Below are 13,091 nucleotides of genomic sequence, written 5' to 3' on the forward strand. Positions count from 1 at the left end.
TCCTTTATAAAAGCCCTGTTGCTGATCCAGAGACTATCTCCCAGGGTCCCAAAGGGGCTAAGGCTTCTATGGCAAAAACTCCTGTACCCTCTGAAAGGGACTCCAGAGTACTAGACAGGTGGGGGGAAAAAGGTTTACACCTCAGCCACTCTAGCTATGAGAGCACTAAATTGCCAATTTCACATGCTAAAATATCAGCAATTTCTAATGTCTCAGTTAAAACAAAAAATGAGCACACTCCCTCAACAGTCTGAATTGAAAGAAATGCAGGATCTGTTGCATGCAACTGAACAGGTGGGCAAACATACTTTACAATGTGGGTTTGATTCTTTGGAGGCTTCTTGCAGAGCAGCTGTCACTGGGTCTGTTATACGTAGGCATGCTTGGTTAAAGGAACAAACTCTGCCTGATCATGTTAAAGCAAAGCTTCTAGATGCTCCCTTACAGCAGGATGTTCTTTTGGAGTTAAAGCAGAAGAAGTCTTAAAGAAAATGGAGGATAAGGCAAAATCTATGCAGACAGTCAAAGATTTTCTACAGGTACAGCCCCCTCGCTTCAGCAGAAATTGGCCAACAAAAAGTTGGTCCTTTCCAGCTACTGACAGACCACAGAGGGGTAAATACAGACGTCCAAGAGGCAGAGGACAACCACAAGCCCAATACAAACCTCGACAATGGGGCACTGCAACACAGAAGGGAGGAGAAGACAGGTCCCAAACTACCAGAAGACAAACTTAATGACTTGCACCTCATCTGGCCAAGCAACACTCTCTTGGCAGCCCCCTTGGGAGGAAAACTCGCACTTTTTTCAGACAACTGGCACATTGTCACAAAGGACAAATGGGTCGTAGACATAATTTCACGAGGATACAGATTCCATTTTCACACCTTGTCAATGAAAAGAGGAATGCCAAACCTGCCACAAAATCAATGGGCAGAGGCACAAAAACAAATTATAGCTCTCATGGACATGAGAGCCATTCAACTGGTACCTACACGAAAGCAAGGCCAAGGATTTTACTCAAGACTCTTTCTAGTCCCCAGAAAGGACAATGCCTGGAGACCAATTCTGGACCTTTCAATTCTAAACACCTTCTTATAAGTACCCAAATTCAAGATGCTAACACTACAGCAGCTTCTTCCCATGTTGGGCAAGAAAGCATGGCTAGTAACGTTGGACCTCAAGGAGGCATACCTGCATGTCCCTATCAGACAAAGTTGCAGAAGATACCTCTGTTTCATTGCAGGTTCAACTCATCACCAATTCTCTGCACTGCCCTTTGGCTTATCTACTGCGCCCAGGGTCTTCACAAAATGCCTGGCACCAGTAATTGCATACTGCAGACAGAGGAATTCAGATATACCCATACCTGGACGACTGCCTCATCCAAGCAGAAAGCAAGGACATTCTCTTACAACATCTGGCTTTTGTAAAACATCTTCTAAGTTGCCTGGGGTACACAGTAAATGAAAAGAAATCAAAACTAGTACCCTCACAAAATATGACATTCCCGGGTGCCAGCTTGAATACAGTGGCCCAGAAGGCTTATTTGACGCCAGACAAACAACTACAACTGACTCAATATTTCAAAACAATGGCAACAAAAACCCAACTACCTGCAAGAAAAATTCTGCAGGCCTTGGGCTTCATGGCATTTTGCATACTACTAATACCATTTGCAAAGCTGCATATGAGGAAATTACAGTGGTACCTAAAAAGCGTATGGTCTCAACACAGCCACAGCTTGGACATAATGATATCTCTCATTCCCTGCCTACAACAGGAGTTTCTATGGTGGTCACAGGCATGTCACCTCAACAAGGGTCTGCCTTTCACCTTGCCCCCAGCCAGGCAAACTATGACAACAGATGCATCAGACTACGCCTGGGGGCACACATGGCAGGACAGTGCGTTCAAGGCGTATGGACTGCAGATCAAAGGAATCTGCACATCAATCAAAAAGAGATGCTAGCTGTACAGAATGCTCTGACAGCCTTCAAGAACCTATTACATCCAGGACAACTTACAATAAGGACGGACAACACCACAGTAATGTGGTACATAAACAAACAAGGGGGTACACACTCCTACCCTCTATGCAGGCAAGCAATGACCTTGTGGAACACAGCACTGGCTTACCAAGTTGTTACAAGCTCAATTCCTGCCAGGAAAAAAGGAACAAATTGGCAGACGACCTCAGCAGAAACATCATGGATCCCCACGAGTGGAAACTGGATCCACAAGTATTTGCAATGATCACTCAAAAATGGGGCCTTCCAGACATAGACCTGTTTGCCAGTCCTCAAAACTATCAGCTAACAAAATTTTGTACAAGGACACTTCACCATCAAGCTTGGAAAGTGGAAGCACTCTCATTCAGTTGGAAAAACCTGACAGTATATGCCTTCCCTCCATTGCCTCTCCTCACAAAGGTGCTTCTGAAAGTCAGAAAGTAGAGACCATGACTGATACTCATAGCCCCAGACTGGCCACGCCAGCACTGGTACCCACTATTGAAGAATATGGCCCAGGGCCCACCTTGGATTTTACCACAAATTGCCCATTTGCTCACACAGCAAAACAATCAGATTCTACACAGCCAGCTCAAAACCTTAAATGTGGCTGCATGGCAAATCACCTAAACATCCAGCCAGTTCCTCTTTCCCAAGCAGTTATGGATGTTATTCTGGAAGCTAGGAGGCCCAGCACCAGGAAGGCCTACTCGGACAAATGGAAAAGGTTTTGCGCCTGGAACCAAGCTAAAGGCCAAAACACACTTCAGCCTCACATGCCTCAGATTCTACAGTATTTAACTGAGATGTTGCACAAAGGACTTTCTTTTTCTTCCATTAAAATTCATGCATTAGCTATTTCAGCCCACTACAACACGGATCCACCCTTATTTTCACATCCACTTCTAAGGCAGTTCCTCAGAGGGGCAAAAAACATTAGACCCCTCCAGGAGGGCACCTACACCAACATGGGACCTCAATTTTGTTCTGGAAAAACTTATGCTACCTCCCTTTGAACCAGCTTTCTCTGCAGATCTACAGCTTCTATCATGGAAGACTGCCCTGCTGCTAGCAATAACTTCAGCTAGAAGAGTATCAGAGCTGCAGGCACTAATGGCAGTGGAACCTTTCCTCATTTTCCATCAAGACAGAGTTTCTCTATGAACTAATCCTTCCTTCATGCCTAAGGTGGTTTCCAGTGTGTGGCTTTAAATCAAACCATCCATTTACCCACCTTCTTCCCTAATCCACAGAACAAAGGAGAAAGACTCCTGCATTCCTTGGACATTCACAGGCAACTTCGTTACTACTTGGATAAAACTAAGGTTTTCAGAAAATCTGACCAGCTCTTTGTATCCTATGCTACAGCTTCACAAGGGAAGGCTATATCAAAACAAACCATTTCCAAATGGATAGGACATTGCATTCGTTTTTGCTATACCCATCATGGAAAACCAGTTCCTTCTACCATTAGGCCCCACTCTACCAGGGCAACAGCTACATCTACAGCCTTCCTCAGGGGGGTTCCAACCAAGGAGATTTTGGAAGCTGCAACTTGGAGTTCAGTACACACCTTTACCAAACACTATCACTTACCACTTTACTCTAAGACTAGAGCTGGCTTCGCCACTGCAGTTATGCAGGGCCTTCTAGCCTCCTCTAACCCTCTATGACTCCTCCACCCATCCTTAGCTTTGGGATTCTACCCAAGTGTGATGACTGCAGCAGGGTAGCACGATGAACATAGTACAGTTTTGTACCTACTATAAATGTAGATGTTCAAGTGTACACCCTGCTGCGGTCCAGGTTACCCTCCCTCCATCCCCTCTGATCTAACTGGCTAAATCTCTACAAAACCTTCCTGATGTATTTGCTTATAGCTGGAGGGATTTTGTGTTTGTGCTAAAATTTCTTAAATTGGTACTAATTACTGACCACCTTTTTGGGGGCACCTGACATCTGGGGCAAGAAAAACTGAAGAAAATAGCGTCGGATGCATTATATATACCCCTGGCGCACTGACGTCAGGGAAGAAGTAACAGCAACCGATGCCGGACGAAGACTTTGGAATTCCGGCCGACTGCGGGACCGCCTGACGACAGGATAACCCAAGTGTGATGACTGCAGCAGAGTGTACACTCGAACATCTACATTTATGGTAGGTACAAAACTGTACTTTTTCCTAAATGTTCTGAATAATTTGTTCTGATTAGTGTTTTTTCTTCTTTTCTTTCTTTTCAGTCCCGGGTATTCCCAGAGGAGTAAGTCCTTAGTAGGTTTATATACTTGAACATTTGATCCTTATGCCTAAAGTTCTAGTTCATGGAAAACCATTCTGAAACCTCTCAGCATGTGACTTTGTTTCTGGCATGTTGGTATATCTTCTCTGAATACACTCTTGTCTGATTCTATATTTGTGATTTGGGAACCACAGACTGTTGCTGTATTCAGTTTTTTGGTCTTATAAAATGGTCGGAAGTGGTCTTCATCATTCCACTGCTCCTGAATTTGATATAACTTCTTATGCTGCCTGCAATTTTTGTGCACCCCTTTTCTGTGTTGTCTGTAGGCTTTTCAAACCTCTATTTATCATCTACCTCTATACTCAGGTCCTTGAAGAGTTGCACCCAATTCTATGTTACAGCAAATCAGCATATAATGGTTATTAAACTTAAAGCAAGCAAAATCGTATACTTTGTTTAATCATAATTAATAGTCATGTCATTTGCTTTAGGCCAATTACAGTAGTTCTCTAGTTCTTGTTGCAAATTCTTGTGATCTTCCTGCCTTATGTACTTGCATAACTTGAAATCATTTCTGTGTTTTGCTATTCACGTTTCATTCATGCATACTCATTGTTTTTGTCAAATAATAGGAACTTTTGCTTTCTGGTATGCCGGAAATTGATGTGGATGACTGGGAAAGAAACACAGAATATACAAGTGGCTATGAAAGGACGGACCCGGTTATTCAGGTAGAAATTAAATATGGCTGTGTGAAGAATTCTCTAATTTATGGACTTTGCAGATGTTCAGTAATTCTTGTTTTTTAGTACTGGGTTTCTCTAGTACTTTAGCATCCCACACTTAATTTGTGTTATATACTTTTATTGTTCAAACATAAAGAAAACTCTAGAGAGGGAGCTGATGCTGGAGCCTCTCCTTTATGTAGTCCATTAATCAGGCCATGGTAATGCACTCATACATACCCCTGTTCAAGGATTCACTGAAAGTTTGGCTGTGGTCCATAGACAAAAGCATTATTCTCAAGGTTATACACTTCCTGACCTTAGATAGAATTAAAGTTTTGGACTTTGTGCTACAGGAATGTGGACATCCCAGAAATTTCCCTATTCATAACTGAGGAGAATGGGATCTTCCTCTTCATCATCTTCAGGGATGATCACTATAACAGTAAATTGTAACATTTGGGGTCTACCTCTTCTATCTCATTTCCTGAATGTAGTTTTTGGAAGTAGTAGGCATTCCCCATGAGAAACCAGTGCATGAAAATGTACTGATGTAGGTGATGTGAAGCTCAACTGTATACACGATTTATTGTTGCATTTTCTGATCAGTTCTTCCTGCTTCTGAGCGCTATTGATCATATTGTAATGCTGGAAGATTTTCAACTGTGTAGTTGCTTGTTATGTCAGGAAATGTATTTCCCCTGACCAGATTGTCCATTTTCACTGTTTATAATGTTTTTGTGGTTTTCCTGAGATTACCAACAAACAGCTGGAGTATGGCTTTAGAACTGATCATCAAATATACTTGTGGTGAGAAGGTATCAAACATAACGTATTTTGTCTCAGTGCAGACCATAATGCAGAGGAGTGGGATCAGTGCTCTGAATGTAAACAGGTTGCTAAACTAAGAAGCTGGAATCCACTTTTTTGACTGAAAGACATATTTACTTTAAGAAAGAGATGCAAGAAAACATCTTCTCTTAGCTGAAAGCAGGAAGAAAGCAGAAAAAATGAGAGATGTCATCCATTAGAGGGAAGCATTTTTGAAATAAGAAAAAGAAATCCTTATGCATAGACTGTGGTGAACAGTGAACCAGGACTTCTAAGATTGAAGCTGGCAGAACCTTTTTTGGTGACTTGTAAACATTGGTATGTGTTTTTTTTCTTTGCAGTGCCTCTTGAGCTTTCTCTAAGATATCAAGGAGGTAATAATCTTAGTTCCCATAGTGGAAGAGCTTGTTTTTATCCTAGTTACCAAGGCTCTAGTGCCAGCTGAGGGATAGGCCAGCTCATTTGTCCTACTCTTGCTTTCTAAAGATTGCAAAGTTCTGGCAAAGGAGAATTTTCATAAAGCAGCAACCATCATGGACCGGTACTGGTTCCCTTCTAAGAAAATTGTATGTCTCTAATCAGAGTAGTAGAAAGGGAACAAGTCCTTGAAGCTGCCTTATGACAAAATATCCCTTTACAGAACTGTTTAGTCTGTTGTAAGTAACAGCATGACAGGAAGCAGATGAGAATGGTCCCTGGCTGCAAGACAAAGAGGATGAAAAATTTTCTTCTTTTGAAAAAGAATATTTTTGTCATTCCCAACAATTGATACTGTTCATGAAAATTCCTTCTTGTCACAGTCTTGTGGGTCACCTCCACATTAGATATGTTTTAATGAAGCAAAGAGTAATTTGCAAGAATCTTTAAGCAGCCAACTAGGACAGGCAACTAATGAGATTTCTTCTCCAGGAAAGAAGCATGTAGAGAGAAGTGATTTACCAGAGTATGTAGGTGGGATTCCTCCTACCTTCAAGGATCTCTGTAAACATAATTTATATCAATATACAAGGTACCAGCTCATAGAGCTGCTGGTTTATTGTATAAATATTATGCTGCATGACAAAAAGTTGACTGTTATGTAATCTATACACACAACTGTGATCACAAAACAGCAGTATCATTTGACTGCAAATAACATTCAAAGTTAAAAAAAATATCAGTAAAAAAATGTAGGGGGTTGCATTCATACTCCCACCACTGTTATGACAACTGCAGTGGCAGCTGGTGACTTCAAATCTAAGGGGGGCTGCAGGAGACAGTTGAATGGGTGGGGCCAACGGGAAGGGGTGTGACCAACTAGAAAGGGGCAAAGCTATACTCAAAACCACAAAAACTGGGACTTTAAATACGCCTGCCCTGGGTGCCAAACCGTCATTGAGAGTCCAATCAAGATAAAATGAAGTGTAGAAGAAAAAAAATATTTCAATGCATTGGCTACATGACAGCTTACTTAATATCTAGATGGAAACAAAAAGGTTGTGAGGCATGGAAAAATAATTACTTTTTAAATACATTACTGTAATGCCAGTCAAAGTCAAGTATAAAAAAACAAGCAGCACTCAGTTCAAACCACTTCTCCTTGCACTGCAGATGTTCTTCTTGTTTCACTGTTGCAGTCATCACATTTGGGTTATCTGCCTGCAGGTAGCCCTCAGCCAGCCTGAATACCAGAGTCTTGGAATTTCTGTGTCGGATGCTGTCGCTTCTTCCATGATGTCAGGTCGTCAGGGGTATAAAACATGTAACTGGCACCATTACATCAGTCTTTCTTGCCATGCGGTGCCTGAAGCAGAAGCAGTTTGCAAGTGTTGCTCGGCCGACTCCTGAAATTTTCGTTTTTCAAGTTTCAGACCTGAAGTCTTCTAAAAGATAAATACCCCGTTGGTGATCCTTTTTCTTGCTCTAACCAATGAGAGAAAAAAATGAATAATCGTCTTGCCTGTATAAAGCAAATACCTCACAGAGATTTTCATTCTTACTGCATCACCTGTTTAGGCCTAGACCACGACGTCCCTCACTGTCAGTTTTGTGCCTTGTTCAATCCCCAAACTATTCGTCATTGGGCTAGTTTTGCAGTTAAATTATTTCGCTCTCGATCTCCATACTCTGAAATGTCTTCGATAATCCATTTGTCTACTGATCTTCCTAAAAACCGAAAGGATAAAGACAGAGACAGACCGAATAGGTCCAAGGCTGCCGACGATACTACCGTTAAGCTAGTCGCCAGTCTGCCGGTACTCTGTGCGGTGCTTTTGCAGCCCCTGATACCTGCTTCTACAGACTCACAGGCCTCTACTGAGATCCATTTGGAGTCCAGTATGCCGCAAGATGCTGTTTCGACTATGGAACCTGTGGTTGTCCCTACTTTGGATGGGTCCGGAGCCGCTGTGCAGGCACCAGCTTCTGAGGGTGTTTTCAGGCCTTCCAGTATTCATATTAAACCAGCGACTTCCTTTCAAACCAAAAATACTGAATTTCTCAGGCCTAAAGCTCACAGTACACCTAGGAAACCCACGACCAAAGCGCATTCTAAGGCCCACATGCCACAAAAACAAATTATTAGAATGGCTGAGGACCTCATTACTTTAATTAGGGGAAGTCAGCCTTCCCTCTTAAAAAGACCCAGAACTGACACTCCTGAGTCTTCTGATCAGGAATCTGATTACTCTGATCCTTCTGATTTCCAGGACATACTCTTATCTACCTATGAGGATTCTGATGCAAAGAATTCCATCCCCTCTACTTCCCACCCAGAAGATTTTTCCTGTGGTGAAACCCTGACACTCTTAGAGAACATTTCCACTGGGAGAGCCAGGACTACTCCCAGTCCAAAAAGAGACACAGGGAATTTTTAAGCTTGCCTCAACACAGGCCTCTAGCTATCCCTCCTGTTCTGGAAATTATAGATGATGTCTTCCTGGAATCCAGCCTTACCCCGATACCTTGCCTCCAGCTCCCAGGAAATCTGACAGGTACTATAGAGTGCCTGACTCCCACAAATTCCTTTTTAGGAATCCTACATGGATCCAGAGACCATTTCCCAGGGACCTAAAGGCATTAAGGCTACAACTGCCAAAAATCCTACCCCTTCGGACAGGGATTCCAGAGCATTAGACAGATGGGAAAAAAGGTATACACCTCTGCTATGCTTGCCATCAGGACTTTAAATTGCCAGTTTCATATGTTAAAGTATCAGCAGCATATTATGGAGCTAATTAACAAAAAATGTTGTTGATTCCTGATTGTGCAGAACACAAAGAATTACAAAAGTTAATGCATTCTGCTAACCAAGTTGGTAAACATACTTTGCAATGTGGTTTTGATGCTTTAGAAGCATTTGCAGGGCTGCTGTCACTGGGTCTGTTCTTAGAAGACATGCTTGGCTTAAGGAACAAAACTTGCCAGATCATGTCAAAGCAAAATTACTGGATGCACCATTAAATCAGAAGCGTCTGTTTGGTAATAAAGCAGAAGTCATCCTCAAAAGAATGGAGGAGAAGGCTAAATCTATGCAAACTGTTAAGGATTTCTTATAAGTACAGCCACCTAGATTCAGTAGGCATTGGCCTTCAAAAAACTGGTCTTTTCCAGTCCCTTCCAGGCCTTCTCAGTCCAAACCCAGGGGCAGCAGACCACCAAGACTTCAGTCTCAGGCTCTGCACAGATCCAAGTAATGGAATGCTCCCATGTCCAAAACAGGGAGTAGTAAGCCTCCATCCTTTGGTAAAAATGCACAATGACTTATCCTTAACTCTACCAAGCCTTGCCCAAGTATTTGCACCTTTAGTAGGAAAACTTGCGCTGCATGCCAAAAATTGGAAATACATTACCCAAGACAAATGGGTCTTAAACATTGTTTCCCAGGGATATATATTCCAGTTCCATTCACTGCCATCCATAAGCGGATGGCCAGACCTACCACCAAACCAGTGGGCAGAGGCCCAAAAGTAAGTACTTTCTCTTCTCAGTATCAAGGCTGTTCAACCTGTCCCAGCAGAACAAAGGGGACAAGGTTTTACTCCAGACTGTTTCTGGTCCCCAGAAAAGAAAACTCTTTGTCCTATCCTGGATCTGTCTATTCTCAATACCTTTTTGGTGGTTCCAAAATTCAAAATGTTAACTCTCCAACAGCTGCTTCCTATGCTAGCCAAGGACTCCTGGCTAGCAACCCTAGATTTAAAAGAAGCTTATCTGCACAGCCCCATAAGGGAGTCTTGTAGGAAATACCTATGCTTCAGAGCAGGCTCTATGCACTATCAGTTCTCTGCACTTCCATTTGGCTTATCTACTGCGCCCAGGGTATTCACAAAGTGCCTAGCTCCAGCCATTGCATATTGCAGGCAGAGAGGAATTCAAATTTGCCCATACTTGGATGATTGCCTGATTCAGGCGGACAGTCAGAAATTGCTACTTCAGCACCTGGCATTTGTAAAGAGACTTCTCACTTCACTGGGGTACACCATCAACGAAAATAAATCACAACTGGTACCCAGCCAACAGATTGTATTCCTGGGAACAAGCTTGAACACAACTTCCCAGATGGCATTCCTCACTCCAGAGAAACAAATTTATTTGACAAACTATTTCAATCTACTGGCCACCAAAACCCAGCTATCTGCAAGAAAAATACTGCAAGCCCTAGGGTTCATGGCCTCTTGCATTCTATTAATTCCATATGCAAGACTACATATGAGGAAACCTCAATGGTACCTAAAAAGTGTCTGGTGACAACATTCTCAGGACCTGGAAACAATGATTCCTATCATTCCTTTCCTAAGGACAGAGTTCCTTTGGTGGGGAGAGGCCTGCGACCACGACAAGGGACTCCCTTTCATTCTACCCCTTGCCGCCCAAACCCTAGCAACAGACGCATAAGACTATGCATGGGGGGGGCTCATATGGCAGGGCGGTGCATTCAGGGCAAATGGAACCCAAAGCAAATGCACCTGCATATCAATCAAAAATAAATGTTAGCTGCGCAGAATGCTCTGACAGCCTTCAAGGGCCTTATTCTTCCAGGACAACTATTGGTAAAAGCAGACAACACCACAGTTATGTGGTACATAAACAAGCAGGGGGGAACCCATTCCTACCCATTCTGCAGACTAGCCATGGCTCTGTGGAACACAGGCTTGAGCAACCAAGTACACTTACAAGCTCAATTCCTGCCAGGCAAACTAAATTCACTGGCAGACGACTTAAGCAGAAATGTCATGGATCCACACGAGTGGAAACTGGAATCCAAAATATTCAAGCTTTTGAGGAACAGTTGGGGGACACCAGAGCAGGACCTTTTTGCTTCCCCTCAGAACTATCAGTTGAGCAAATTTTGCACTAGAACTTCCCACAGCCAAGCTTGGAAAGTGGATGCCCTGTCCTTCACCTGGGAAAGCCTCTCAGTCTATGCCTTTCCCCCTCTTCCACTTCTCTCGAAGGTTCTACTAAAAATCAAACAGGACAAGCCAAGGACAGTCCTGATTGTGCCAGACTGGCCACGCCAGCACTGGTACCCTCTTTTGCGCAGTGTGACAGTGCTGCAACCATGGCACCTGCCTCGGATTCCTTCTCTGGTGTCCCAGCAGACGGGCCAGATTCTGCACCCTCAGCTACAGACCCTGAACCTTGCAGCCTGGCTAATCCCCTGAATTCAACACATGCAAACCTCAGTAAGCAAGTGCTGGATGTCATTCTTGAGGCAAGGAGGCCTAGTACTAGAAAATCCTATTCGGAAAAATGGAAAAGATAATGTTCCTGGAGCCAGTCTCAGGGAATGAGCACAACTGTGCCCAGCTTACCTCATATACTAGATTACTTAACAGAAATGCTCCACAAAGGTCTTTCCTTCTCTTCAATTAAGATCCATACCTGTGCCATCTCAGCTCATTATAATACCGAGCCACCCCTCTTCTCTCATCCTCTGGTAAAACAGTTCCTGAGAGGAGCCAAAAATTTAAGACCCTCCAGAAGAGCTCCCACTCCAGCCTGGGACCTTAACTTTGTAGTAGAAAAGCTCACACTTCTGCCCTTTGAACCTGCGGCCTCAGCAGAGTTAAAATTCCTCTCATGGAAAACAGCTTTACTTTTAGCCATCGCTTCACCAAAAAGAGTGTCTGAATTGCAGGCCCTTATGGCAGTGGAACCCTTCATTATCTTCCATGCAGACAGGGTTTCCCTAAGGACTAACCTATCTTTTATTTCCAAGGTGGTGTCTAGTTTGGCTCTAAGCCAGTCCATTCATTTGCCAACCTTTTTTCCTAATTCTCAGGATAAAGGGGAAGGGATCCTACATTCCCTGGACGTGCACAGGCAGCTTAGGTTCTATCTGGACAGGACTAAGCCTCTCAGAAAATCTGACCAGCTGCTAATCAGCTTTGCTGCAGGGGCAGAGGGTAAGGCCATTTCAAAGCAAACCATTTCTAAATGGATAGCACACTGCATCCATTTCTGCTACAAGCACCATGGGAAACCTACCCCACAGGGAATCAAAACTCATTCCACTAGGGCTACATCCATCTCTACAGCATTTCTGAGGGGAGCCCCTACCAGGGACATCCTGGAAGCTGCAACCTGGAGCTCTGTACACACTTTCACCAAGCACTACCAGTTGCCTCTATTTTCAAAATCCAGAGCTGGATTTGCCACAGCAGTCTTGCAGGGCCTGATTGTCAGCCCTAATGCTTCATAATTACCTCCACCCTTCCTTAGCTTTGGGAATCAACCCAAATGTGATGACTGCAACAGTGAAACACAAAGAACATGTTACAGTTGTGTACACTTACCATAAATGTAGATGTTTGAGTGTATTCACTATTGCAATCCTGGTTACCCTCCATCTAACCCCCTGACTTCTCTTGATTTCTATCCAATCTTTTTTGTCTGGCATATCTTATATCATTGGTATTTGTTTTTTGCTGGGGGTATTACATATCATGTAATTGCTTCCTATTCTGGGGGCACCTGACATTTGGGGCAAGAAAAACTGATGTAATGATGCCTGCTGCATGTTTTATACCCCTGACGTCATGGAAGAAGCGACAGCATCCGAGGCAGAAATCCCAAGACTGGTATTCAGGCCGGCTGAGGGCTACCTGCAGGCAGATAACCCAAATGTGATGACTGCAACAGTGAATACACTCGAACATCTACATTTATGGTAAGTGTACACAACTGTACTTTCTAATTATAATTTATATTCAGCGTTATAAAAGTACCAATTAACATGCTGAAAGTAGCAATCTCTGTGTTACCCCCACTTGTATAATCAAAAACAAATGGCTGGC

General features: G+C 43.2%; 1 protein-coding gene across 1 annotated transcript in view; it reads left to right on the plus strand.

The window, feature by feature from the left end:
• The window catches only part of HACE1 (HECT domain and ankyrin repeat containing E3 ubiquitin protein ligase 1), a gene marked incomplete in the record, with an annotated part of 1,502,717 nt that overhangs the window by 1,280,465 nt on the left and 209,161 nt on the right, over positions 1 to 13,091 (plus strand). Inside the window, 1 exon segment of the mRNA XM_044065909.1 lies at positions 4,888 to 4,986. Coding sequence (XP_043921844.1) covers positions 4,888 to 4,986 — 99 coding nt within the window.

This window comes from Protopterus annectens, chromosome 1.part0 (assembly GCF_019279795.1).
Source record: "Protopterus annectens isolate FY-2018-M chromosome 1.part0, PAN1.0, whole genome shotgun sequence".
NCBI classification, from domain to species: Eukaryota; Metazoa; Chordata; order Ceratodontiformes; family Protopteridae; genus Protopterus; species Protopterus annectens.